At 28.8% G+C, this 27,900-nt stretch overlaps 1 protein-coding gene across 6 annotated transcripts; it reads right to left on the bottom strand.

Annotated features, from left to right (window-relative positions):
• Window positions 1-996: 996 nt before the first annotated feature.
• Window positions 997-24,491, bottom strand: LOC145187927 (alpha-1-macroglobulin-like). 6 transcript variants are annotated; one of them, XM_090094716.1, is made up of 29 exons: window positions 24,161-24,491; window positions 20,948-21,010; window positions 20,675-20,838; window positions 19,791-19,985; window positions 19,533-19,658; window positions 19,189-19,387; window positions 18,341-18,446; window positions 16,877-17,104; window positions 16,579-16,758; window positions 16,239-16,379; window positions 15,926-16,003; window positions 15,424-15,834; window positions 15,137-15,286; window positions 10,905-11,051; window positions 7,729-7,900; window positions 5,292-5,382; window positions 4,961-5,195; window positions 4,283-4,844; window positions 4,054-4,135; window positions 3,820-3,950; window positions 3,475-3,738; window positions 3,121-3,332; window positions 2,838-2,990; window positions 2,659-2,721; window positions 2,364-2,579; window positions 1,979-2,017; window positions 1,753-1,830; window positions 1,512-1,614; window positions 997-1,175 (listed from the first exon to the last, which is right to left on the bottom strand). In XM_090094716.1, exons 1-29 carry the CDS (start codon window positions 24,217-24,219, stop codon window positions 1,123-1,125), a joined length of 4,701 nt encoding a protein of 1,566 aa, XP_089950842.1. In that variant the 5' UTR covers window positions 24,220-24,491; the 3' UTR covers window positions 997-1,122. The 6 variants fall into 6 exon arrangements, with proteins under 6 accessions (XP_089950842.1, XP_089950869.1, XP_089950878.1 ...); XM_090094743.1 differs by lacking the exon at window positions 7,729-7,900 and adding an exon at window positions 8,678-8,798; XM_090094752.1 differs by lacking the exon at window positions 7,729-7,900 and adding an exon at window positions 9,894-10,011.
• Window positions 24,492-27,900: the final 3,409 nt, after the last annotated feature.

Below are 27,900 nucleotides of genomic sequence, written 5' to 3' on the forward strand. Positions count from 1 at the left end.
ATTGCCAGAACTATTTTAAAGTCTATTTTTTATTTCATCAAAATAGACGATTCAAATTGAGAATAAAAAATTACATTCACATATATATATATATATATATATATATATATATATATATATATATATATATATATATACACACACACACACATTTAAATGTGAACTTAATGTATATACAGTATATATGAAAACGTGATTCAATTAAATCGGTTAGTGAAATCGGTTAATTGCAAGAGTTTTGCGATCCAGAACCCAATGACTCTTTACTTTGCTTAGGGGAAGAATTTGTTCCATTTTCTGTTTATTTACAAGTTTCTAGAAAAACAAAATCTGGACCAGAATATTTTTTGTTTTTAAAAACTAGACCTTAGGCCGGGTGAATAAAAATGAGCAATTGCTTTTACTCAGTAATTGGTCAGCTTTACGTGAATAAAAAACTTACGCAGTTTTCCTCATATTTTTATTCGCGTAAAGGTAAGCAATTTACTCAGTAATTGCTCAGTTTTACATGAATAAAAACTAAAGAAAAGTTGTTGAATTTTTTATTCACGTAAAGCTGACCAATTACTGAGTAAAAGCAATTGCTCATTTTTATTCACCCGGCCTCTTGCCTTTTCTAGTAACGCACACCTTCATTTCAACAATCTGAAGTAAAACTTCTACAGACACTTGACAAGAAAGGAAATGTGTTCAACTGCTTGCCAGAAAAACATCTTAGAATCAGCACAGTAAAGCCAGGTGCTGGCCTATTCATCGTTTTTATCAACATAAAATCTTCACAGTAAATCAGAATAAGTTGATCAAAAAAATTTCACGTGCTTGAAAGCACGATAAGAATTGAGATTCACTTTCTTCGTGATCATTTGACAAAGGAAGAATTTTTAATCAACAAATCCCTTCTTGTTATTAAAATGTTAAAAGCACAGCAATATTATAATATATTCTCATTTCAATATAAAGATATTTTTTTTATTTATCGAAAAAATACTACTCGTCTCATTTTAATACTTTCCAAAAACAATTTTACAATACGCCCTCTCATAAAACCACTCATACGCCCTTTCTCTTCCAAACACTTTTATAATAAGAATACTCTCTCGTATCATCTTTCTTAATCAAACTTTAAGCAAGGCATTGTTGTTCTGTCACTTCATACAAAATAGTAGCTGATTTACCTTTGAAAAAAAAAAGAAAAAGTCTCTAAGTTCATTTAATTGGCTCTTAAATCATTATTTAGCATTAAAAAGTCATTATTTAGCATTAAAAAGTCATTATTTAGCATTAAAAAGTCATTATTTAGCATTAAAAAGTCATTATTTAGCATTAAAAAGTCATTATTTAGCATTAAAAAGTCATTATTTAGCATTAAAAAGTCATTAGTTAGCATTAAAAAGTCATTATTTAGCATTAAAAAGTCATTAGTTAGCATTAAAAAGTCATTATTTAGCATTAAAAAGTCATTATTTAGCATTAAATACAATTGGAAAAAAATGAAACTATTTGCAAGAAACCTGTGTCATAGTAGTCATAAACTTTGATAGCGGCAGGTTTCGTTTTTTGCACTGTTGTTATTTGGTCGACGCGGAACGCAACACAACTACCACTGTTACTGATCTAAAAATCGACGATACTGCTTTTAATATATTAGCTTAAAAGTTACCCTACAGTTTTTAATAGATAACCCTGTGCAGCTCCAACTATGGTTTTAGACTATTGATATGTTACATTTGCTCAAAATGGTAGCACATTTACCTTGTCGAAATAGAAGACAACGTTTTTTCCCTTAACTTCAATGTCTTTGATACTTGTTTCTTCTTCGTTGTCTCCAACCTTAATTGAAACGCGAAAACACGTGTTTATTAAGAAATATCGAGAACTAAGGAAAATGTCGATAATAAAAAATTTAACTGATGATGGATATATAGTTAAAGAAGCATGACTAAATAAACAAAAACTAATATTTTTACAAAAAACTAACCTTTGCTTCAATATCAACGCGATTTTTAAGCATAAGTAACTAAAAAATAATTTTAGCAAATTATCAACGATGGAGCTACCATGACAACGAAGCAGTTAATTTAACATGGTTTATGACAAACGCAAAAATCATTTTTATTTGGAATTACGTTTGCATTGCTTGTTCAACTTGAGCAGTAAAACGCATGCAAAAATATTTATCCAAAATCAATAGGCCAGTCAAAAAATACAAAATAAATATAATTAACCATTAAAAAAATATCAAAAAATTATTTTTTAATGGTTCAAATATATCTATTTTAAACATTTCGTTACCATTATTTCTTCTAAAAACTAAACTTGGTTCTTTTAAAGAAAATCATTACTTATTACACCAATCATGTAACCTTATCAAGTGACTCTCTGTTAGGTTCAAAGCCAGATATCATTTGTACATCAATAATGGCCATGTTTGAATCACCATCACCAGAATAATAAGCACAAACTTTAATTTTCTGAGGTTTGCATTTGGACGCTGTAGCTTCATTAATAGTCGTTATAGATGATGAAAGTCGGAATGAAGGTTTAATAACAGCTTCTTTGACATTGTATTGGACAGTTGTCTAAAATTAAATATTAAATAACGATCTAAACATCAGTTAGATTGAAAAATAGCGTCTTAACTACAAAACTAAAAATTACTTGTATTAGCGAGCAACCATCACCAGTAGCAACAACTTCAATTGTACTTGGAACAGGGACATCCTATTGAACAGAAAACTATGTCTTATATCTTATCACAATGAAAATTATTTATAGTAAAATTTAACATATAAAATTTTTTTTGATTATGTTAATCATCAAGAAGCTGATAAAATTACCTCTATTCGTTGTGAAACGAGAGTATTGTTCCTGCTGATTTTGAAGGTATGAGTAAAACTATCTCCTGCTTTGATATCTATCTTCATGTTCTGGGCCGCTCCAAAGCTATATTCAGCAAACTCTGACAATGCTTGCATGGCAAGAACTGTGTCCTTAAAAAATGTATTTTAAAACTATCTTTAAAACAGCTTTCAAAAAAATCCATTTGTTCTTATCAAATTTAGATAACTGAAAAAGAAACATTGTTAGAATATGAGTATTCGTAAATTAAAAAAAACGAACTTGTGTAGATGACCATCCTCCTAAACTATTTCGTTGCTTTGATAACCATCTCACAATTGGAACAACATCTGAGATTGCATTACTCCCTCCGTAAGCCAACATAGCTAATAACACATAGGCGCTTTGCTCAATATCTGTTGATCGAGCTTGATAGCTCCATGGTTCAGTATTGGTTTCTTGTTTTTTTGCTTCTTCCCAATGCACCATACCATCTTTTATAAAGGAAAAAGTTATTTTCCTTTAAATAACTAAATAATATTCTACTAATTTATACGTATTATCTATATATATTTATATTACATACATATCACCAACTGCAGAATCAATTTATAAAACCTTAGAAAAGTTTTTCACCTTTACGAATTGCAAGTTTATCCAAAGTTTTCATTACAGATTGGTATGCGTTATAGTTCCCAATCTTTGCATACATGTATGCAATAATTGCAAGTGAGTAGGAATCATTGATACTGCTTAGTGCATCATCAACACATTTAGAAGCAATAACTAGTTGTGAGTGATTAGCAGAAATATTAGCCTCTAAGAGACTTATCACCACATAAGCTGTAAGTGTGACAGGAGTTGTTACTCCACCCTTCATTGCCTTGTTGTGCAATGTCCCTACAAAAGAACATTTATGTTGATCTAAAAAAAATGAGCCTTCATTTTCAGCATTCAAATTGAACAAAAACTAAAAGTTACCTATGGTGGGAAAGCAACCAACACCATCTTGTTTTCTCAGCAACCATTTTACTGGAGCATTTATTTCTTCCTGATCAACATCTATCCAAGGTTGAGCTTGTGCATAAGATTTAAGTACAAATGCAGTCAGCCTAGAACAATTTTTTACATTTGAAAGCAACGTCTCATCAAAAATGTTTAAAACAAAATGAAGTTTGTTGCATCTAAAATTTTGTTGCATAAAGAAAGAAATACCATGTACTCCCTTCACTGTCTCTTTCACCAAATGCACTGTATGATCCATCAGAATGCTTATATGTTAATTCACGCTGGTAACCTAGTCAAAAAAGGTCTAAGCGTATATGAGAATGCCATATCTGAAAAGGTTACAGTTACTAAATCTGAAAAACACCAAAAAATAACAAAAAATAACAAAAAACAAAAAAAAATATCTTTCAAAGTAATAGATAAACCAGTAATAAACCTGTTCTCATGAAGTTCAATGCTTTGTTTTTTATTTCATCGTTAACTTGCTTTGTATTTCTTAGGTAATTCATGATGAAAATGTTTGGTGCAAACTTTAACATGTTTTGTTCACCGCATCCACTGGGCATGGCAAGTAAATTATCAAGATTTTCTAAACTAGAACCCATAATATCTCCCACTGCAGTTATTTTTGAGTAAACAGAGCCTTTTACAACGTTTTCTGGTAACACAAGATTAAAGGAATATTTAAAGACTTTCTCAGGAGATGTGTTTGGACAAAAGAAATTTGAAAATGTATATTCTTCTTTAAGCCCTTCTGGTTCTACAAGAAGTTTCTTTATTAAAATATCAGTCAAAGAGATACTGTTATCAAACCGCCGATTAGCAGCGCAAACATTTTCTGATAATGTTTTTGCTGTTACATGGATTGAAATTTTCCCAATAGTTTTTGGTTGTATCTTAAACAAAACTGTAGCAGTGCGACCACTGCAGATACATGCTTTTGCGTTAGGTCCAGCAATAATTTTGTAATCATTAGAAAATCCTAATGCAACATGAACCTAAAGAATTTTTTTTATAATCATAATTTATTATTCAAAACTTATAACTTATTACAATTTTCTTAGAACTATTTAGTAACATTATAATATGTAATAAAAACAATAATAGAACTTACTGTAATACATGCTCCATCAACATAGCTGAAAACTGCAGCTGGAACAGTCACAATTTCTCCTTGAATGACAGAATATGGCAATACAAGAGAAACAAAGAAAGGCTGAAACACTCGTAACTCTACAGGTGTTGCAACTCCCAAGCCTGTCAAAGCAGAGACTGCAAACCCACTAGCATACCATGATGTGATGGTATCTGGTACTTTGACATCAAAAACATGAGTTCCATTTTCTGATCTACAATTTAAAATTTATAACCAATATCAAGGTTGATTTTAATTTTGTGATGTCAACATAGTACTTTAAAAGTCTAAACATTTCAAATATACTTACAATCGCTCCTCTGTCCATAACCAGGTTTCAGGAAACTCTGTTCTTGGTTTAGTTTCTGACTTGGAGACAACATTTTTTCCACTAGATGTAACTGTAATAAATGAAACAATGTCTGAAAAAGATTTTCAAAAAAACGAGGAAGATTTTTTACATTTTCTATATACAAACTGTATAAACTGATGGATATCACACTTTTTGAAAACTTTTTTTTAGATTTTTATAATTTAGGTAATAGTTTAGTTATCTTTTTAAAAATAGTTACACATAGTGGTACGTTTATAAAGCAAACGAAACACAACTTAAAACAACTGCAACATGACTCACACCACTTTAGTTCTGACTCATGCAACTCTTTTGATATATAATATGGGTGGAAAATGAAATTGATCCTTTAAAAGTTTTATTAGCCTAAGAGCTGAATTTTATGACAATCTTGCAACATTTCTTGTTAGCTAACAGCTGAATTTTATGACTATCTTACAACATTTCTTTAAGAAATTCAAGAAGAATCAGAAGCTAGTGTCTAAACACAAGAAAACAATGAAGATTGCCATACTGCAGTGTCAACCATCACAACCACATCAAAAACATGCTTCCAGTTCTGAAATTCTGTCAAATTTCATTTCAAAGTTTACTTGCCAAATAATCCAGATTTGAAATTGTATGTAGAGGGGCATGTATGGAGAGGGGGGGGGGGGAATAGAATAACTTATAAAAACACTTTGATCTCCACTAGACAGTTGCACAAGTTGGTAATCATCATTTCAATAGCCAACATTAGTACATACAATAATGTAAAAGCATAATTGTTTTATAGAAATGATATTTGGAAGTATATCATTTTTTCTCAGAGGGTCACTATCATTTTCCAGCCATTAATTTACAAATATTCAGAAGCTTTTTAAGACAACCATCAAATGAGATATTTTTAAAATCTTTGAATAATTTTAATACATTTCAAATGCACTTTATCAAGAACTCATAAATAGAAAAGTTAACAAGTAATAAAAATAGATATCATAATAAAAAAGATCCACAAAGAATATTATTTTCATTGAACAAACAAAATCTTTAAATCAACTATGAACTTTGAAACTCGATACATTTAACAGATTTTATTAACTTAGGTGTTAAAAAGTGTTTTTTATTTTTTATGTAAAAGTTGGAAAAAATTAAATGCCCACTAGAAATTGTGAAAAAAAAGTGATGTTATTTTCAACACGCAAATCTATTTCACAATTTAAGTACCAAATCAGTCATCAGAAAGATCATTTTCAAAATCATGAAGAATCAAAAACAATTTTAGATTGAGACAAGAATATTTTAATACCTTATTCATTTTGTCTTTGAAAGTAAAAAAAAAAATTATGAAAAAGTTTATTATTTATTAGACATTGCTGACTCTTTAGATGACATCAATTGCATCCTTCTGAATAGAAAGAAATGAATACACATCGCAACTTCAACAAAGACATGAATAAAATTAGTATTTAAAACATCTTTTGTAAAATAAAATCAAAAAAAAATTCCGGTGATCAAATGAGATGTTGTGCTGAAGATCAAATAAGATCAAATGCTTAACTTTTATTATGTAGATTAAGTTATCAAAAACTAAACTGAGAAGATTATAGATTCTATACTACTTTGATTAAGATCTAAGTAATATAGCTTAATTAGTTAATTAATCAATTACTTAGCAAGTAATCTAAATAACGCCAAGTAATCTAGATATGCCAAGTAATCAAGACAACCCCAAAAAAAGATACCAAGTTTTAACCTATTTTAATTACCAGAAACCAATTTTGAAATTATTCATTGTTAATTATTCATTATTATTCATTATTAGTTATTTCTGAATTGTATTTAAGGTTTAAAATTTCTCTAAGATTTATGTGTTCTTCACTAAAAGTTTACAAATGAGAATGGCTTTTAGAAAAAAAAACTAGAAGTTTGCAAAACAATTTGTTAAATTTAATTTAAATGATTGAAACCCTGAAATCATTAAATAGAACAAACAACGTTTTGCCATTTTAATGTTTTAACGTTTTTTGTTTTGGTGAAAAGTAGTGAATTAAGGGGATTTAATAAGATTTTTTTTCTTAAGTTAATTAATCCTTTGTTAAGAATAACTTTAGTTAAGAAAAAAACATACAAAAGTAGTAAATTATTTTTTATCTTAGATAAGTTAAACTAAGTGGAACAAAAAATATTTTAACTCTTTATAAACAAAAAAAAAAGGCTACGCAACTTCTATATACCCTTTCTGACTGAACTTAACCAAATATTTAAAACTAATTTAAAACATGCATTAACATTTTGAAAATTTTTGTTGCAATTGCATTCCATTACAAAAATCTTCGTAACTCAGCACTACAACAGAACCATTCTTCTTAATTTTTACCTGACAGTAGATTAATTTTTTCCATTATCATCATACCTTCTTGTAATCCAGATGTGAGTGAGATCTTTTGAGGCATTCCAGCCATTCCAGTGCGAAAACTTAATAATGGAAAAAACTTCATTTTTGCTTGAGTCACAGAAAACGATAATCTTCTTGAACAAGGTCGAACATCAAGATGCAGTGAAGATAAAACTTGTACTCTCACATTCTTTAAAGAAATCATACATTTTATGTTAATGTAACATACATTTTATGTTACATTAACTAAAAATTACCAGTTGTAATTTTTTAACCTTTGAACCAGCTGTAGCGTTTTAATTGTGGGTTATTTTCAAAATGCTAAAATTATCTTTTAAAAAGAAATCATACATTTTATGTTACATTAACTAAAAACTACCAGTTGTAATTTTTTAACCTTTGAACCAGCTGTAGCGTTTTAATTGTGGGTTATTTTCAAAATGCTAAAATTATCTTTTAAAAAGAAATTTTGTCATAAAAATCAAATGTTAAGTAAAAACCTGATCATGAGTATCCATAAAAGCATAAAAAAGCACAAATAATATTTCGCACAAATAATTTTTTGACAAAAATTATTTGTGTGAAACCTGACTGAAAACTATAAAAACTATAAGAACTAATACTAACAGAAATATGCAATAACAGAAAGATTTTCAATTCCCTCCATTTATGGAAGCCTGAATATAGACCTGTATTCAGGCTTCCATAAATGAAACATTAACAACAATCCTTTTATGTAAACCTAAACAAGTTTTTTCATCACTTTTGAGCTGACTTGATTTTGACTTGTTGATCTCCACCACTAATGTAATCCCAACAAAACTAATAAAACTGTAAATTTGTAGAATTGCGTTCACAATGTTTAAAATAATAACAATGTTGTCAACTCTTGTAGGCAAAAAGTTCACAAAGAAAAAAAATTTTTTAAGCCCTAATTTGTTGATTAATCAGGCTGACTGACTTTTACCTGAAGTTTTTTCCAATGATAAACCTGTTTCAACAGAATCTTCTAGGGCTTCTATTTCATATTGGTTTGAACATGGACGAGGATCAATACGAAGGGATGAATATACTTGAACACCTATACTCTGCAACAAAAATTCTCAAAACCACTAGAATTTTTGTGACCAACTGCAATAAATTTTGTCACTCTTTCAAACAAACATTTAATATTTCAACATTAATTTAAAAAATATACAAATTGAAATTAAAAAATATACAAATTGACTACTGCTCATGATCTATCAAAGAAAATCTAATCACTAAGAAAAAAATGCTAAATCACAAATGTGGTCATAAATTGTGGTCACAAATGCGGTCATAAAAACTAACTTCCTTTTACAAATGATCAAATTGTCAAATAAAAAATATTAAAATGTAGCAAAATAAACACTAATGGTCTTATGAGCACTTGCATTTATTTGACTATGAGTCTGATAGTATTGCTTCTCATTCAAAAGATGTTTGTCTTTTTTTGTAATGGGTTCCAATGACAAATTTGACAAATTTGACAAATTTGACAAATTTTACATATTTTTCATAATTTCTTTATAGTTAGAGTTTTAAATATAGAAAGATTTATAAAAGTAAATATTAAGTGGGAGATCTAAGAGGAGGGGATTTAGCAGTGATATACACTTGTCCCCTCACCTAAAGAAAATCATAATTCATATTTTTATTAACAGCAATATCAAAAAATCTCGCACAACAAAATATAAGTTTTATGTTGAAAAAAGAAATTGGATAAAAAACTTATTTCTTCCCCTTTCTTGGAAAATTTTCAATTTTACAATATTTTTAAATTGTAAAATTGTTTATTTATAAACTAGTTACTGAAAATTATCATTTTTTAAAATAACTTACAAAGAAATAAACCATTTCAATAAGATTAAATTGTGAGATGACAACATTTGAGAGTAGAAAATAAAAGTAGAAGACAACGTAAAAGATTTAGCAGATTAAAAGATGATGAAGATGGCAAAGAAATTACTTTAAAAACTTAAACTAAAGTCTGAAGGAAAATGTTTTATTGCTATATCATTTTTTTAAACTATTTATAAATCATATTAAACATTTTTTTAATTTTTTAACTGTTTAAGCAAGATTTACTGATATTATTACATTTGCTAATGTCATTTACACTATATATTTATTCAATACATTAACATCTGACTAAAAGTTACCTGGTTGAACATATGTATCTACTGTCATTGTGCCAATTCGATAAGCTACTGCAACTTGTTGGTTAGAGCACGGCCGAACATCAATGTGTAATGATGTTAAGACTATCAAACGAGTGTTCTTGAAAAAATGTTATAAAGCCATGTTAAAAGAAGAATTATTTTGAAAAATGAGAAAAATATACATGGAGCATAAATAGCTTCTAGAGAAGTTAAAATAAAATTAAATAAGTTAAAGAGAAGTTAAAATGAGATTATTTGCATAATATCAGTATTATGATAAACTCATGTCAACAGATCGATTCTGACAGACAATAGAGCACTGATTACCCAGATTTGTTAACTCAGCATTATTACAGATTTTGAAAGATATGTTCATAACAATTTGATCATTATAATAAGGAAGAGTTGTTAAATAAAACTTGTGGTAGTTGTTAAATTAAACTTGTAGAAATTTGAAAAACTAGCACATTGTGATCATTTTTAACCAAGCAATAAACTTAAAAAAAATTATAATTAAATAATCTTTCTACAACTGTAAATAAAAAAACTTCCGCATTTTGTATCAACCGTAGCTGAAAGCAAAAAGATATAAGCTACTTCAAGTTATTTTTAAAGCATTAATGAAGCATCCTCCAACTTATTGACAACATCAGTTTCATTGAACAGGACCACAAAATCTGTTTTGTGTTCCTGTTCAATGTGAACACAAAATCTGTTTTATGTGAAGCTTGATCATTTTTTAGATTCATTTTTGTTACTTTGTTACATTACCAAACTTTAACTGCTTCCTTTTGCTTTCTCATAACTCAGAACAAATTAAGTTAATAAATAAAAGAATTAACAAATTAAATTAATAAAAGAATTCATAACTTAAATTAATAAAAGAATTCATAAATCAAATTAATAAAAGAATTCATAAATTGTTTGACTACTAAAAATAACCAAGTTTCAAAATTATCGTCACATTCACTTTCAAGATTTCTCAAAAAAAAAAAAAAAAATGCGACTTACAGTAAATGCTTTTTCAGAGTCAACAAAGTTATGAGAAGAATATCCAGGATAAAAAATACTTTTCCTCTTCCTTCTATACCAGGGACATCTGTTATAGTTGTTCAAATATCCAGGATAAATATCCAAATCTTCTCGTATTTTTAACAACTAATTATATAAGAATATTAGTATACAAGTATAAGACATACAGATATGCACAAAATATCATACATGCCAACATACATAAATACATGCCTACATAAATGCCTACATACATACATGCCTACATACATACATACATACATACATACATACATACATACATACATACATACATACATACATACATACATACATACATACATACATACATACATACATACATACATACATACATACATACATACACTACCGGCAATTTGAGACCAGCGGTTAAAAACAGTATTTACATTTCAAAAATAAATATATCTGATTATCAAATTTGCACTTCTTTATCTTTGGATCAAAAATAAATAGAGCACAATAAATAAGTGGATAGAATAGGATATGGGCATTTTTGCACCCAAAAATTTGCTTATGTACAAAAGTACATAAGCAAATTCTTCCAACATAAAAGACAATACAAGTATTATTTTTAACTGTTACTTAATTTTGATTAATGACTTGTAATTGATATTGAATATATAATTTTTCTCATTGGTGGCTTCTTGTAGATACTTTATGTAGATCCAATATAGTATATAATGACTTGCAAATGAATATACAAATATTGTATTATTTGAACTGTTTTTTAGTTTTTATTTTGTTGTACTAAAATTTCTCCAGTTCCAGAATTAAGTTTTGAACAGAGAGTTCGCATTGTTTTACTTGATGAAGAAGGTGTTTCAGAAAGAAAAATTGCCGAAAGAATGAAAATATCAAAGACTGGAGTTCACAATACAATCAAGCATTTCAAGGAAACTGGTCAATATTGTGACTTACCACAACCTGGACAGCCTAGAAAGATAGATGAACATGGTGATCGCTGTATTATGAGATTATCTTTGTCAAACAGAAAATTAACAGCTCCACAAATAATGAGAGAATACAATGAAACTGCTGAAAAATTTTTTTGTGTCCGGACAATAAGAAACCGTTTGATGAAAGCTGGAATTAGAGGGCGTGTTGCTGCCAAAAAACCGTTGCTAAGGAAAGCAAACAAGGTGAAACGACTACAATGGTCTCGCAAACATGCCAACTGGACAATAGAAAACAGTAGTATGGAGCGATGAGTCCAAGTTTGAATTATTTGGCAATAAGAGAAGAATATTTGTATGCCGGCACCAGAATGAATGCTACATTCCGCAGTGCATTGTGCCTACTGTTAAGCATGGAAGAGGTTCAATAATGGTATGGGGTTGTTTTGCAGGTCACAAAATAGGAGATTTGATCAGAGTTTGTGGAATTATGAAAAAGGAACAATACAGAGAAAATTTGGAGAATCATGACATTCCATAAGCTCATTGAATGGTGGTTCGACGCCAGCCTGTTTTTATACAAGATAATGACCAAAAACACAAATCTAAACTTTGTACAAATTATCTGAATCAACTAGTACAAGAAAAAACCTTTACTTTAATGGGCTGGCCTGTGCAGTCACCAGACCTCAATCCCATTGAGCTTCTTTGGGATGAAATAGACCGGTATGTGAAGTAATTCTAAGTAAAATCTGAGGAACATTTATGGGAGTTACTGCAAAAGGCTTGGAAAGCTGTAACCATGGAAGCTTTAAACAAATAAATTTTTCGTATGCCAAGAATATGTGAAGCAGTAATGAAGAAACGTGGTGGTTATTTTGATGAACGCAAAGTTTGAAACTTGTGCAAAATAATAAAGACCTTATAATTTAACTTTTTAATGTTTGTTAAGTTTTCTATTTGTTTAGAAATATTTGTGAAGAAAACTAAATAAAGTATATTTCATGAACTAATTTGTAGTTTCTTCATTCACTGAGATTGAAAAAAACATAAACGAAAATATAACTGATTCCAAAATTGTGATTTTCACATAACTTTGCTTGTATAATTGTGATTTTCTAATAACTTTGCCCTGAATTTTAGTAGTACAAAAGATATATATACAAAATTTCATTATGATTTGACAATACATAGAAGTTGTACAAATTGATTACTTATCTCAAATTAGTAAAATTTCTAATAATAAAGTGCTTTGTATTAATGTATGTTTTCTTTCTATTTTTCTCATGTAAGTTTCTTTTTTTTTTTTTTTTGCAGGTTAATTAAGCTTGAAAATAGGAACTAAAAGAGGTTTCAGTTATTAAAAAAAGTGCGCAATGATGAGTTTTTAGAATCTTAGCATACTTCAAAAGAAAAAATACTTTTAATGTTCATTACAAGGAAATGAAAGAAACTCTTTTGAAGGCTACAAAACTTGCCAGCGTTAAATTACAAGAAGTTTGGAGGGAAGTAAATATTCTTAGTAAAACAGGGGATAAACTACATGCTGGTGCACAGAGTTTGTACAAAGAAGATCAAAATTTGTGTAAAGAAAAATCTAGAGATAGAGCAAATATGAAACAGCAGATTTTAAAAGATGACATCATTAAATTTGAAAACTCTCAACAAAATGTGATGGACATGACAAGCATCTTACAAGAAGACAAAGATTTTCTTAAGTAACAAAGAGAAGATCATATGAGTTCATCAATTTTGTTGGATGAGTCCATTCTAAGGATCACCTGCATCTTCATCAGCACCTAGGAACAAGGAGGTCACATTTTCACCACCTGCAACAAAAAAAAATGCACCTAACTCCTAAAGTAAAACCTCTTCATCAGACACTCATCACTTAGAATTGAGAACAGCTTTCTTTTGACAAGCAAATTCTTCATTTATAGTTACTGAAAAGAGCCTTGGCCACAATTTTTCACAAATTCTCCATCTACCATTTACTGAGCTTGGGTGATCAGTAGAGGTAAACATAATTGCGGTTAGCTTGTTGTCATAGCCATGAATTAATATTGAAAAGAGTGTTTGATAGTAGTTTGCTATAAAGTAATCCTGATATCCAGATCTTATAAGAGTTCAAAATTTTGTGGGCTATGTTAAGAGGTTTGTTATACAATAATGTTGGATGAAGAAAGTCCTGTTCAAGGATTTACAATACATGACAATGGTTAACTGCACCTAAAGTTCACTAAAAGATGGAAATCACCCAAGAGAAGACTAAAAAGAGTTATTACAGCTCTCACCTCTTTACTTAGGGGGTCAGACTGAAAATGACTTCAGTCTAAAGATCCCAGGAGATTTGCATCAGTCATATTTACTAAACAATTGAACATGTCTCAACATGAAATCAGTCTCATTTATGTTTGCTTTCAGCACAAGGCAACTGGTAGTCCATAGGCTCCAAAGAATGATCTGAATTTGCTACAGCTTCTGAACACTTACCCAGATGCAGATATCAAAAAAAGTACTATCACAGCTGGCAAAAGACACCTTTGGTTTTTGTCAGAGACAAATGTGGGATTTGTTTTTTTGGATGAATGTATTACTGAGAAATTTAAAGAAATTACAATTCAAAGTTTGGGAACCAAACCACCAAAAAAAGGAACTGAAGCAATTAGAGGATAAAAGACATTAAAATTAAAAGCCATTGTAGGAGAAGATATTACCCATTTTGTTACCAAATACAAAATGTTCTTTGAACTGTTTGGTATCCATTACAACAGAATACTGGAGTGATTCTCTAAACAGCATCATCTCAATGCTCTTAAGGTGGTCAATGATACTGCAGAAAGAAGAATAGTTCTGAAAATTTTTTAGGAATCTGTCAGAGACAAACAACAAAAACAATTTGTTGAGCATCACCAAGGGTATTTGAGAAAACTCATCACCAAGCAAACAAGAGAAGACATTTCATCTTATAAAACTAATTAATATGCAATTGCTTTACATAACCATGGCTGGAATTTTTTCCAAAAATATCATAAATATTGACAACTTTACATTTTTTTAAAAAGCTATCAAAGTGTGCGACCACTAAATATAAATCCAATCTTCATGAAATTTTATATACATGTCTTAAAAATTACTTAGACAAAAAAATAAATACAAAATAGACTTAGGCAAAAAATGACTTTAACGAAGTCTGCAAATATTCTGCATACTTTTTTTGCCCTACATTGTGAAACACCCTAGCAGAAATATATACATATATGATGATGACTATGATTTAACTGATTAATAGCTTACATTTTCAGGTTTGATATCATTTCCCTTAGCAAGATAATGGATGCTTTTGTCGACAGCAGCAATAGCAACTCTTGATTTTGGGGAACCTTTTACTGTCAGCTTCACATTATTTCCAGGACGGACTTCCTCATTACTGAATTCTATTGTAAACTAAAAATAAATCTTTATTTTTTTTAAATTTTAAAAAATTCAAAGATATTAAAAGAACTTGTCAATTGTCAACCAGTATAAAACTTGTTGACACATTTTTAAAAAGTTGAAACTTAACTAAACTAAGTAAAAAACACCTTGTTTTCAAATTCATTAACAACTTTGATATCAACGTTATCTGCAACCACCTCATTTCCATACAAGTAATACACTAGCATGTGGCAAAGTGGCATCATCTTTGAAGTGACATTGAATTTAATATTGAAGTAACTTTTACTATACTGTAATGGTAGAGAAGGTCGAGTTACAGGCGCTTCAGTAACCCAATATTTTCTGAAATTAAAAGAGACACGAGATGTGCTGTTAAAAGAGACATCAGATGTGTTGTTAAAAGATGTTTCAGCTGTTGTTGTAGAAGTGGTAGGGGTTGTTAGCTGAATAGTAGAAGTTGTTTGTGTTGTTTGAGTTGCTGGTGTATTGGTAGAACTGGCACCAACAAAAATTGTCTTCATAATTCCAGATGCTTGAATGTTTCCAGTACACATAAGCTTAAAAAAAGCAAGTTAAGCTGTCCTAAATATTTCTGTGAACTTTTTCTTAAGTATATAATCCAAATTAGGAATAAAAACTATAGAATACCGAATAAAAGATTGTTCGCTCTATAGGTAAACTATCAACTGAAGTATAGTGAACAGTTATCTCTGCTTCGCTACCATTCTGCAAAATAAAACAAAACACTATAAACACTTTAACAAGAAAGTTTTTATTAGTTCATTAAATTATGTGTTATGGTATTATGTGGTATTATGATTTTAAAAAACAAATGTGCTATGTTTCTTATGAGCAAATATGACAAAAATAAAAGAAACACTTTTTTAAGCAAAAATTTAAACAATTTGCACTTTTGAATGTGACTTTTAACAATTTATGGAAAATACAAAATGATCCCTACTTTAACTGCTGTTTTAGGTTTTTCAATCGATAGATAACTATGAGAAGGAGAGTACCATGCATCAATTGTTTTAACAGTTGTTGTCTGACGTTCCCAATCACTTTCTTCAACATCAACAATTTTTGGTCTTTGATAAGTTGCCTTTTTAAAAGAATATCATGGTTATATAGTACATAACCATGCTATATGGTTACATAACCATGCTATATAGTTATATAACTAATAATATATTTTCCAATTAACTTCAGTAGCAATAAACAAGTTAATTTGAAATTGAATAAAATGATTAAAAAAAAAAAACATTAAAAAAACAGTTCAAAATATTTTTACTGTTACTTACTCTCAAAGTAATACTTTGAGCATTAAATGGGATTTCTGGGAGTACAACATTCAAAGAACCATCTGTGACAACAAATGCTTTATTCAATAAATCAGGAGAATTATAAAAGCCTGTTGTATAAGCAGTGATGTTTACAACAATTGACTTTACCGGAGTGTTATCCACATATTTTGCTAAAAGCTTTAACATAGGAATAAATTTATGCACTTAGTTGGCTAGTAAAATATAACTCAAAAAATAAAAAAACTTTCAAACAAGTATCAAAAACAGAATATTATTTAAGAAACTGTATAAATACCTTAACAGTTAATGGAAACCCTGGCTTAAATACTTCACTGCTCTCAAAACTTAATTCAATCGGATTATTCACCATTGACATTGTTGCAACTGATGAGTTTAGTGCAACTCCAGTTGCATCTTCCCTTACCTGACCATGAAAACTGTATGTTGGATAATTCCACCGATAATATGTTGCATTACCAACCAATGAGCTTAACAATGTGCTGAATGTTGTACATCCATCAATCTAACAAAATAAAAGTGATACTAAATTACTGTTAACTTTTCAAATTAAAACTTTCAAATGATGACATGAGTCAACCATAAAAAATATTCAAATCATGGATAAAATGCAGCTTCAAAATTCAATCCTTGTGTTTGTAATCTCTGCAGATTGTAACAAGGTAAAAGGATTATAGATAAGATTCAAATAATCATAAAAAAAATAAAATAAAAAAAAAATTGCAATAAGATAATAAAGTAATAAAACTAAATTAGTAATAGAATAACAAAATAACAAAAGTAAAATTAACAAAATAATAAGGAAAAAAAAAGGCAATGGTACCACTTAAGTTATTTTGTCTTAAAAGAACTATGTGAGAATATAAAAAAACATCCCAGGTACCCTGCCAAAAAAGATCAGCTAGTTCCCTTCCCTGCAGATCAGCTTTGCAATGCATGGCATATCATAGTACCCTCTTGCCAAGTATTGCACCTTTCCAAGTGCCTTACCCACCCCCTCACAAACACTGGCAATCCTAGAAACATTTATGTTCTGGAAAAACAATTGAAACTGTATTTTATTTAGGTTTTGTTAGCTAAACATTTTATTAAAAAATATGTAAAGCTATACAAGTTACAATGTATATGCTATATTAACAAAAGGTAAACAAAAGACAAAAGCAATAATATAAAATATTTCTATGTTATGGTATATAGTAACAAAAACTATGCTATAGCAATAATAAATAAATTTTAATAAAACTGTAATAATAATAATAATGATGATGATAATAATAATAATAATAATAATAATAATAATAATAATAATAATAATAATAATAATAATAATAATAATAATAATAATAATAATAGTAATAATAATAATAATAATAATAATAATAATAATAATAATAATAATAATAATAATAATAATAATAATAATAATAATAATAATAATAATAATAACAATAATAATAATAATAATAATAATAATAATAATAATAATAATAATAATAATAATAATAATAATAATAAAAATAATAATAATGATAATAACAATAATAATGATAATAATAAAACAACAATCAGCATATTTTCTGCAACACTCTTCAATATTTAATCTTATTTTAGATTTGCAAAGATGACACGATCATGATTGTTATTTGATGTGTTCTGATTGCCCTTTTTGATTGAAATCAATATCAATATCTGTTAGCTTTAAAGGTGATGTTTTTTTTTTAAAAAGTTAATAATCACTTGCCTTTTTTACAACTTCTATGCAGTATTCCTTTTGATTAAACATGTAGCCTTCTTTCCTGCAAACTTGGGCAGTAAGCATCCCTATCACTGATTTTCCATAAGAGTATCTTAAAACAAAAGCGATAACTTAAGGATAAAACTTTTTGCCATCACCTGAGAGAACTTAAAATAATACAAAAAAGTAGTGATTTTCCACATTCAAACAATACTTAGTTTGGATAAAACAATATCTGAAAATGTATGGGAATAACCATTTTTTATCATCATTTTATCAAAACCTGATGACTGATTGCTCCTATTAGTTCTGGTAACAATCAAAGAAAACTTCTTAAAAACTTGTTCTTTAGTACTGTGAACTTAGCATGGATAAAGCTTGAAAAAGTTACAAAATTTGTTATTTGATTGATGAGGACATTGAATGACCCCTTAAGGAACTTAATTGATAAATATAACCCTCATAATATATAAGTATAATAAAGATTTAATAAGTATAATAGGTATAGGATTTAAATGGCAGCTAAATAATTTTAAGTTAACATAACTGTTAATTGTTTTCGTTTTTACTGTTACTATTCGTCATGAAAATTATTTTAAAAACAAAAATAATTATATTTTAATTTTTAAAACAATTTCAATGAAGAACAGTTAAAGGTTTGAGATTATAACCTCTAATAAGGACCTGTATTGTATGTACCTGTACACTAACTCAATTTTTTACTTCAAAATGATTTATAAGTATGGATATTTAAGTATTAAGAAAAAAAGAGTTTTTCTTAATGAACCTTTGGTTAAAAGTGTGAATATTAAAAAAAAAATTATAATAAATAGTTTTAAAAATGTTTTGCATACTTAGCACACACTTCAGTCTCAATTTCTTTCATATCTTTTGAAATAAATCCAGGAGGCTTGACAGTGACTTGAAACTTTGGAAGAACATACTCCTTCACTTCAACTTCTAATGCTTCTGAGTAGCCATTTACTTCTGCTTTTATTTTCCAGTTACCCATAACAGGTTTTTCAGAGGTCGGGAGTTCAAATGAAGTAAATCCTAAAAAAAGTTAAACAGTATTTCATAAAATGAAAATGAAAGGTTTACATATGAGCAAAAAAACCCCCAAAAAAAATATTTTTGTTTTGTTTTGTAGTAAAACAACATTTAGCCAAAATTAAATTTATAAATTATTTTAACACACCATCATCAAGCTCCACATCATTCCACTGTTGCATACGAGTACCAGATGGATTTTCTATACTTACAACATTTAGTTTTCCTTTATGTGGTTTTAATTCTGTGTCAACCACCACAACACGAAACTTTACTGAAAATTCATATTTATAAATATTTTATTTTGACAAGTTAACTAACAAAGTAGATTTTTACTGAAAGCAAATTTACAATCAATAATGATTAACTTAACAAGGTGTTACATGAATTTTAATGTAAGTCATACTTGTTTGTCCAGGTTTGTATATTGGTCTATCTGTTTGTATAAACACTTTTAACCCAAGTTTTGATACATATAAAGAATTACTTTGGTTTTTAAACACCCAAACATTATCCCCTACATCACCACGACCCTCAATAGTAAGCTTTAAATAAGATGGTGCTTTGTGATCGATGTACAATGGAAGGGTGTTCAAAATTTCTAAAAAAATAAACAAACTGATAAACAGTTTAAAAGTTATTTTTAACCAATTACAACTAAACAAATCTAAACTAAATAATATAATTACAACCAAAAACTAAATAATATAATTATAACTAAAAAAATAGTAAAGACAGGATATGACAGTATCTGACAGTATCTTAAGTGTTTTACTAAATCCTTTTTTTTTAAGCGGTGAAACACTCATGAAACATAAATGGCTTATTTTCTATTGAACATACAGCTAAGGCCATCAGATCTTTTGACTTTAATTCATTTAATGGTTTTACCAGTCCCACCTTAACTATACCATTGGATTTTGATTCTTCTATGATGGAAAAAATGCTTGCTATAAAATGTTTAAATCAAGTTTCGATTGATTGCTTTTCCCCATAGAAATTTATGTAGCTTGTTTTGAATTTTCTTATGAGCAATTATGACAAAAATAATGGCAGCAATAATTTAGTAAAACTTATATTAAATAGATGTTGTCTATTCTTTTTGTTTTGTTTTGTTTTTTATCAAAAACTGCAACATGTTATCAATCTTTTGGTAAATTAAAATAATTTAAACTTTTAAAGGAATTTCTATGAGCAAATGGCATACAATAAAGAATAACACACCATAAAAAACAGTATAAAATACAGAACAGTAAATAAATAGTGAAACTAAAAACTCATTAACCATACCTGGTTGTATTGTGAAAAGTTTTGACAAAAACTGTTTATTTTCATTATTAGTATCATACAATGTGATATTTACAATAACTGGATTTATAAAACCATGAATTGAAACAACAACATTTTCATGAGCGCCAGTTCGAAATTGGTTAGGAAAATAGGCTAAGTATCTCCTGTAAAAAAGATCAATTTTTAATAGTTAAGTTTGTTAAATAATTATGATAATATAAGTATTATAAATTAAATAAAAATTAAAAGAATATGATACAAAAATACTAATACCAGTTGCATGGCTCAGGAACAATATGTTTACTACAGTTAAAATCTTCAGTTCTAATCTCTGTTCTAAATAAAAAATAATTATGATTGTGGATATACAAATACTGCTTGTATTATGCCACTACATAATATATAATCTAAGTAATTATATTTATTGCTTAGTACATATTTCTAAGTAGAATTCAATTTTAATTTACCAACCAAAATCATTTCAACCAAAGTTATTTTAGGTGTAACTAAGTAATTCATTTAATAGTTTTTTACATGATTACATAATTTGCCTTAAAATATTCCATTTGGCTCGCCTCCATTCTGAAAAATCTATCCTGGATAATCCTGATTCCATTAACAAACTTTTAAGATTACAGTTTCCACTTAAAATGGGCCTGGATTAGTTTTTTATTTGTTAACTAACAATTTAATACCTATTTGACTGCAAGATCTGATGTAAATATTGATGAGATTTTTATCTAAGGGAGTTAACAATTTCTTAGTAAGTTACAGATAACATAAATCTAAATTTAAAAAACTCCCATGTTACATGCGTGTGTTGCATTTATAATTTAATTTAGAATTAAATATTTAGAATTAAATATTTTTGCTGAATGTTACATGTGAAATTGAATTTAAAATATGAAATTTAATTTAAATGTGTTCTCTTCTTTTTTTACCTTGATGTAAAATTGACTAATACTTCGCAACTTATGCTTTGTAGACTTTTAAAAACTATTAAACATACAAACAGTTCAAAGATCAATGATAGCATGTTAACAATGAAATAAAATTTCAGTTTTGAAAAGCCAAGGTACCATGTGCTCTTTATGCTTTCTCGCGGTCGGTTTATAGGGTCAAAACGAAACTCATTAGGGGAAAAATATAAAACTTATAGTTTAGATATATTCAATGTATGAATATATTGTATAATGATATTGATATATTGATAATGTATGGATGTATTCAATGTATATTTCTTATAAAAACTTTTTTTTTTTTTTCATTTAACTTAGAACGAGCTGTTAACTTTGAAATAAAATTTAACGAAATAAAATTTAGCTTTCTCGCGGTCGGTATTTAAAACCTAAAGGGGAAAAATATCAAAAACTTAAATTGGTAAATTAGAGTTTTTCAATGAATAAAGTTGTTTTCGTATTGTTTATAATTTTTCTTAAAAAAACTTTTTTATCTTTAACTTTAAACTTAACTTAGAACGAGTTGTTAACTTTGCATTTAAAATGAAGGTAACCCAAAAATGTTTTTATCTCAATTTGAAAATGTGATTGTTGAATGGTGAGTGCAGTAACACTCCTTTTTTTTCAGAGTTTCCTCCCCAAGTTGCAATAGTATAAAGAAGAGCATATGTAAAAACGAATTTGGATATTCGTGTTAAGTTCTGTCCTTTTTTACCCGGATTGTAAATATTATATTGATTTTGATGCTATATTGTCACACAACTTTTACGCTTTTATTAAAAACATTTTAATGGGTAGCAATAACATTTCAAAAAGCAGAGTTTAGTAATGTGTCCTTAGCTGAGATATTGTTCGAGACTTTTGAAGCGATCTGCGTTAAGTCTTTTTTACACCCGGATTGACATGTGGTTTAAAAACATTCTTTTAGGCTGCTTTTACACTGAGAAATCCCGACTAAAAACAAAGACATCATATCCAAACTAAAAACAAAGGCATTCAACGAAATTTAATTCGATTTCATTATCAACAAGTAATAAGATATAAACTTCTATATTAGTCTTTTAAAATAAATCGAATTTCAACCGAAACACAATACTAATGTTACTTTGCAGGCACAATCTTTTTGTAAAGAGGAATAAAGTAACCCGGTGAACGTTTACAGTGTGTAAAATAATGGAGTTAAATTTTAAGCGGATTGCCATGATGCAGGATGTTTATAGCAGAGTCGTTGCTGTCTTGTGATGGTCAGATTATCTGGTCAGATTATCTGGTGGTCAGATTATTTTGCCAAGTGGATATTTAAAAAAAATTTACATGTCAGATTTTGAATGCAAAGATTTTTATAAAAATTAATAAACGTATTTGATTAAACAATTAAACATTTTTTAAAGCCGATTGAAATTTTGAACGAAAACAGTTTAGCATTTACACGAATCGCAATTTTACAATATTTGATATTAGTGTGAGATTAGCCCTCAGGCTGCTGCTACAACACTTAACATTAGATAATTACAAAAGTAATTTGAAGAAAAATTAGTTCGAACGACCAATTGAAAAAAACAAAGACAATTATACCACAAAAACGCCGCAGATCAACAGCATCAAGAAAACCACAGAATTGCAATGACATCTAGAGAACCACGCATAATTAAAACGATACATGCTTACAAAGATGATTAAAAATAATGTCTTGAGTTCTTTGTCGACAGATACCTATTAGGTCCATCCAAATACTTCTCACTTATTAAAATGAACTGTAAAACACACAGAACTTTTGGAGCGGAGTGTTACCAGCACTGTGGTATTGCCATGTCATATCAATAACATTCCACATATCAACCGTTGCCTAGCATCCCTAGTTTAGTTCCCTCCGCAATTATATATTTTGAAAAAAAAAAAATTAACGAACGTTTTTTTCGTAAAGTAGAAATAAAGTGCTGATTTTTTTCAACCCACTTTTCTCTCTTCTGAACTTTAAGTATAGGAAAAAAAAAATCTATTTTTGTGACTCGATGGTTTCTTTAAAAAAAATCGTAAGGGCATTGAAATCTATTTTACTTTTTCGGCGGTTTCCTCTGTAATTTCTCTGTAATTCTTTGCTATTTAACATTGTAACCATCGTTTTTAACATTCTTTCAACACGAAATCAAAAAGTTATTTAATTAGTTTGAAGAAAAGTTTTTTTTAAAAAATCGGTGACAACGATCTTGATTTACTGTTCTCGCTTAATTTTATCGTTGAGTGAAAGTTATCTAAAATATGGTCTTGTGACTTTAACTTATTTAAACTAAACAGCGCGTTACTGAACATTTTCAAAAAGGTCGCAGGTTTATTTCAGCTCACTTCGCTAAAAGTTCAAAAAAAGTTAATCTTGTTGCATTTTGTAGAGTTTTAAGGTTTTCCAAGAAACGGGAAAGCAAACAATGACTTAAGGGCAAATTATCGATGAATTTTGATTCAAAAAGAAAAATACAAAAAAAAAGATTGTTCAAATTCCCTTTTAGAAATAAATGTAAATGTCTTTTACCTTTGTGATACAGAAAATCCAAACCAAAGTGTTGCTATGAGCAGCTTTACAAGCCACATTTTCACACAGTTTTCTCTCTGAGGTTTTGTTTGAAAATTTAAAAAAAAAATTCACAACTCATCGGCACTCTAATCTCAATTGTGTTATTTCTTCAATCTCAATTATGTTATTTCTCCAGCCTTCAACTTGTTGTTTACTACCATTTGGATTTGCTTTATCAACAGCTCTCTTGATTGTTTTATGACGCATTTGGTGCGATGTGTGTCAATAATACGGAACATGTTTCCTTTGAAAATCTGTCAATACCTTTTTTTTTTAAATATCAAGTTCTGATGGTGAAACGTCAAAATCATCAAAACAAAACAAAAAAAAAAAAAAAAAAATAATGAAGAATAATGAAAAGAAATGACCAAATTATGATAAAAAATATGTATATATTTATACAACATTTAGGTCATTGTGTTTTTTTAGACAATCACTGTTTGCAATTAGATTTTTTAACATTCGTAAATGCGAAATACATTTGTCATGCTTTCGATAAGTCAGGAAGCATAACTAAAAATACAAAGGTGGTTACAAAATAGAAATTAGCGGTGTAAAGCTCTGACGTCAAAACAGTAGAGAAACGTTTGCTTTATTTCATAAAACCAAACACAACTAAAGGATTTTATTTGGAGAAGCTTGGATTATTTTGAAGTACGAATTTACTAACTGTGAACCAGCGCAAATGCACACGTGATTGCCAGAAAACTGCTATAACAAAGTCAAAGAAGCTGAAAAAATCAATAAAATTTTGGGAAATCAAAAAGAAGCCTTTCAGAAAAAACACTTTTACATCAAATCAATATCTTATTGTGTTATATGCTATGAACACAAGTATATGTAACTTCATGTTGCATTTTTCAAATCTGCTCAGCAGATTGTTGTCGGTCGGATGATGATTGCCAAAAATCTATAATAAAATCATTAAATAATTTCTAAATCAAACATAAATAAAAGTTTTAAAGGGACAAAAAGTAGCAATAAAATCTTGATGACAAGAAAATATGAAAGCATAAAAAATTGAAAGCCTTTAGACAAGTAAGACTGTAAGAAGTATCTAAAAGTAGTAAGGATAAAAAAAATGATAAATATCAAGCATTTGTTCACGAAACTCATAAAAAACTTTTTAACGCTATATTCCTCTCCGCTTGCTTAATATACAACAGGATCTCATATAATCTCGACCTGAATAATAAAAAGATTTCTTTGCGTAACGTTCACTTAGAAACGTTTTATTGAACAAAAAAAAATGTTTTATGTCAAAGTAACTTACAAAATTGTTACAAACATCTGCTACAATAAACTTTTATAAAAGTAGGCTTGCTTATAATTTTGTACAAACGCTTTTTTATTTGAGATCAATTCAAACCACAAATAATTTTTTTCATTATACTCAAAATTTGCGATTTGAATTGATTGCATTTTACTTAAAAGTTTAAGTCTACCTTATGTAGACTTACAATCCAAAAAAATAACTTTTTCTGAAAGATCAACCTGGTATCAAGTACGTTATCAGGACATTTGTAACAACGGTGCTACGTAAAACAACGGTGAGCCTTTTGTTGCATACTCGTTTTGGAGTTCCAAATAAAATTAACTAGGTCCTGTCTTTTCCGAGGTTAACCATTTTTTATTATCATTGAGGAGATAAACGTGATTTTTAAGACCTACCCTTAGTGCGATTTTAGCTGTAATTTCTTTGAAATTCATCATGTAATTTAATTTTTTTGCAAGGCATTTTTCAGAAAAAAAGTCACTTTTCATATTTCGCGGGCTAAGTACATTCGATTCTCAAATTTTTTGTTTTTGTTTTGTTTTTTATTTGTTTTTTGTTATGTTGGTACACGTATGATTATGTCGACATACTCAGCCATTTTACTTTTTTAGTTTGTTTTTGACAGATATAAAGGTTAGATGTGTTTTGGTGTGCTTGGCTATCGAAAAATAAAATTAAATATTCTGAATCACTGACGTTTTACTGACTGTGACATTTGGTGAGTCTACTTTGAGCAAAAAACAAAGTCTTCACTGAAGGTTAAGAGGATGATAATGACGAAGTAAACCCAGGACACCCTAGCATATCAACAACTCATGAAAAAATTGAAGCAGTAAATAAAATGGTTATAGATATTTGTTGAATCACTATTAGAGAAGTTGCTGAGGATGTTCACATATTTTTTGGCTTATACCATGCAAGTTTTTTGCATGCTTTGAGCATGAAGTGTGTACCAGCCAGTATGTTCCGAAATCGCTTAACTTTGACCAAAAGAACCGCCAAATGAGCTTTGCTCAGGAACAGTTGTATAGCATCAATGACAGTCCAGATTTGCTAAAAAAGAGTCTGGTAACTTATAAAAAAACATAGTTATATGGGTGTAACGTCCAATCAAAGCTCAATTATCTCAATGGAAGCGGCTAGAATGCCGAGACCGAAAAAAGCATACCGAGTTCGGTCGAATGTGAAAGTTTTGCTAATTGTTTTCTTCAATTACAATGGAATGGTGCGTCATGAATTTTTACCAGAAGATTGTACAATCAATAAGGAATATTACCTTCAAACTATGAGCCGTTTGCGAGAAACAATACAAAGAAAACACCCAGATTTTTGGCAGTTTACATGCTTTTGCATAACGAAAATTCACTTGCTCACACAACATAGTGTTTATTCGTGATTTTCTAGCAAAAAACAACACCGTAATCATCCCACTGTAGTCATCCCACCGTAATCATCCCACCATATTGATTGGACTTGGCCCCCTGTAACGTTTTTCTATTCCTATAATTGAAAAAATCCGTGAACGGATGGTGTTTTTTTCCGGTTGGACAGATTTAGACCCCATCGTTTGAAGAGTTGAAGACCTACAAAAACCCACATCAAATGTGTTTAAGGATTGGAAAAAAAAAAAAAAAAAAAGGGGGGGGGGGGGGGGAAGCGGCACAAGTGCATTATATCTCAGGAGTTAGACCTGATTAAATTTAAGTGGCTTAAAGACTTCCTATCGTAGTTGTTAAGAATTCGATAGACAAGAAAGTTTTTCAAGGAAATGCTGTGAATTATAGTATCAAATAATCATATGAAAAGTAAATGCTTCTCTTCCGACATTATCAGTTAACAGAGTAGCTGGGGCCAATATTATCAGGCGAATTTTTTTTATCAGAATAATTTTTGTTTTATTCAACTTGATTGGGTTTTAATTGATGCAAATAGATTAACTAACTGTTATTAGGGTTCTGAGATGTAATTTGCACTTCATCCTTTAAGGTGGTTCCTACATAATCAAAAGTCGAAATTTTTTCAAAAATTGATTTTTTGGCAAATTAGATATTCTAATGTAAAATTTATTGCTCTTTCTCGTGGTATATACTTTTTTTTTTAAGTTTGTTTATGCTTTTTACAATATTTTTAATTTTATACAGGTAGGTATAGTTTTAGTGCCTAGCAACGGCCATAGCAACCGTTTTATTTTTTAAGTTAATATCTTAAATGTACTTTAAAACTTTAAATAGTACATCTCTTTTGCTATTCTAATGTTGCCTTATACGTCAAAGTTGGACATGTAAATAAACGAATAGGTTTTCGACTAAGGGCACTAGTACAAGAATGTAAAACTACCTCTACACCATTTGGTGGAAAAGTAAAATTGACAAACAACTCCATCAATTCAATAACAAATTATTATGGTATTGCTATTCGAAGA

The sequence above is a fragment of the Hydra viridissima genome, unplaced genomic scaffold (genome assembly GCF_058129835.1).
Source record: "Hydra viridissima isolate aposymbiotic clone 2 unplaced genomic scaffold, HvirCarnegie_v1 scaffold_1, whole genome shotgun sequence".
Classification (NCBI taxonomy): Eukaryota; Metazoa; Cnidaria; class Hydrozoa; order Anthoathecata; family Hydridae; genus Hydra; species Hydra viridissima.

Excerpts from the sequence above, each read along its gene's own strand:
- LOC145187927 (XM_090094707.1), bottom strand. The coding sequence starts at position 21,710 with ATGCTATCATTGATCTTTGAACTGTTTGTATGTTTAATAGTTTTTAAA. Across the intron at positions 21,011-21,615 it reads TTAGTCAATTTTACATCAAG|AACAGAGATTAGAACTGAAG; the intron begins GTAAAAAAAGAA and ends TTTTTTATTTAG. Across the intron at positions 3,739-3,819 it reads TGGTTGCTTTCCCACCATAG|GGACATTGCACAACAAGGCA; the intron begins GTAACTTTTAGT and ends GTTCTTTTGTAG.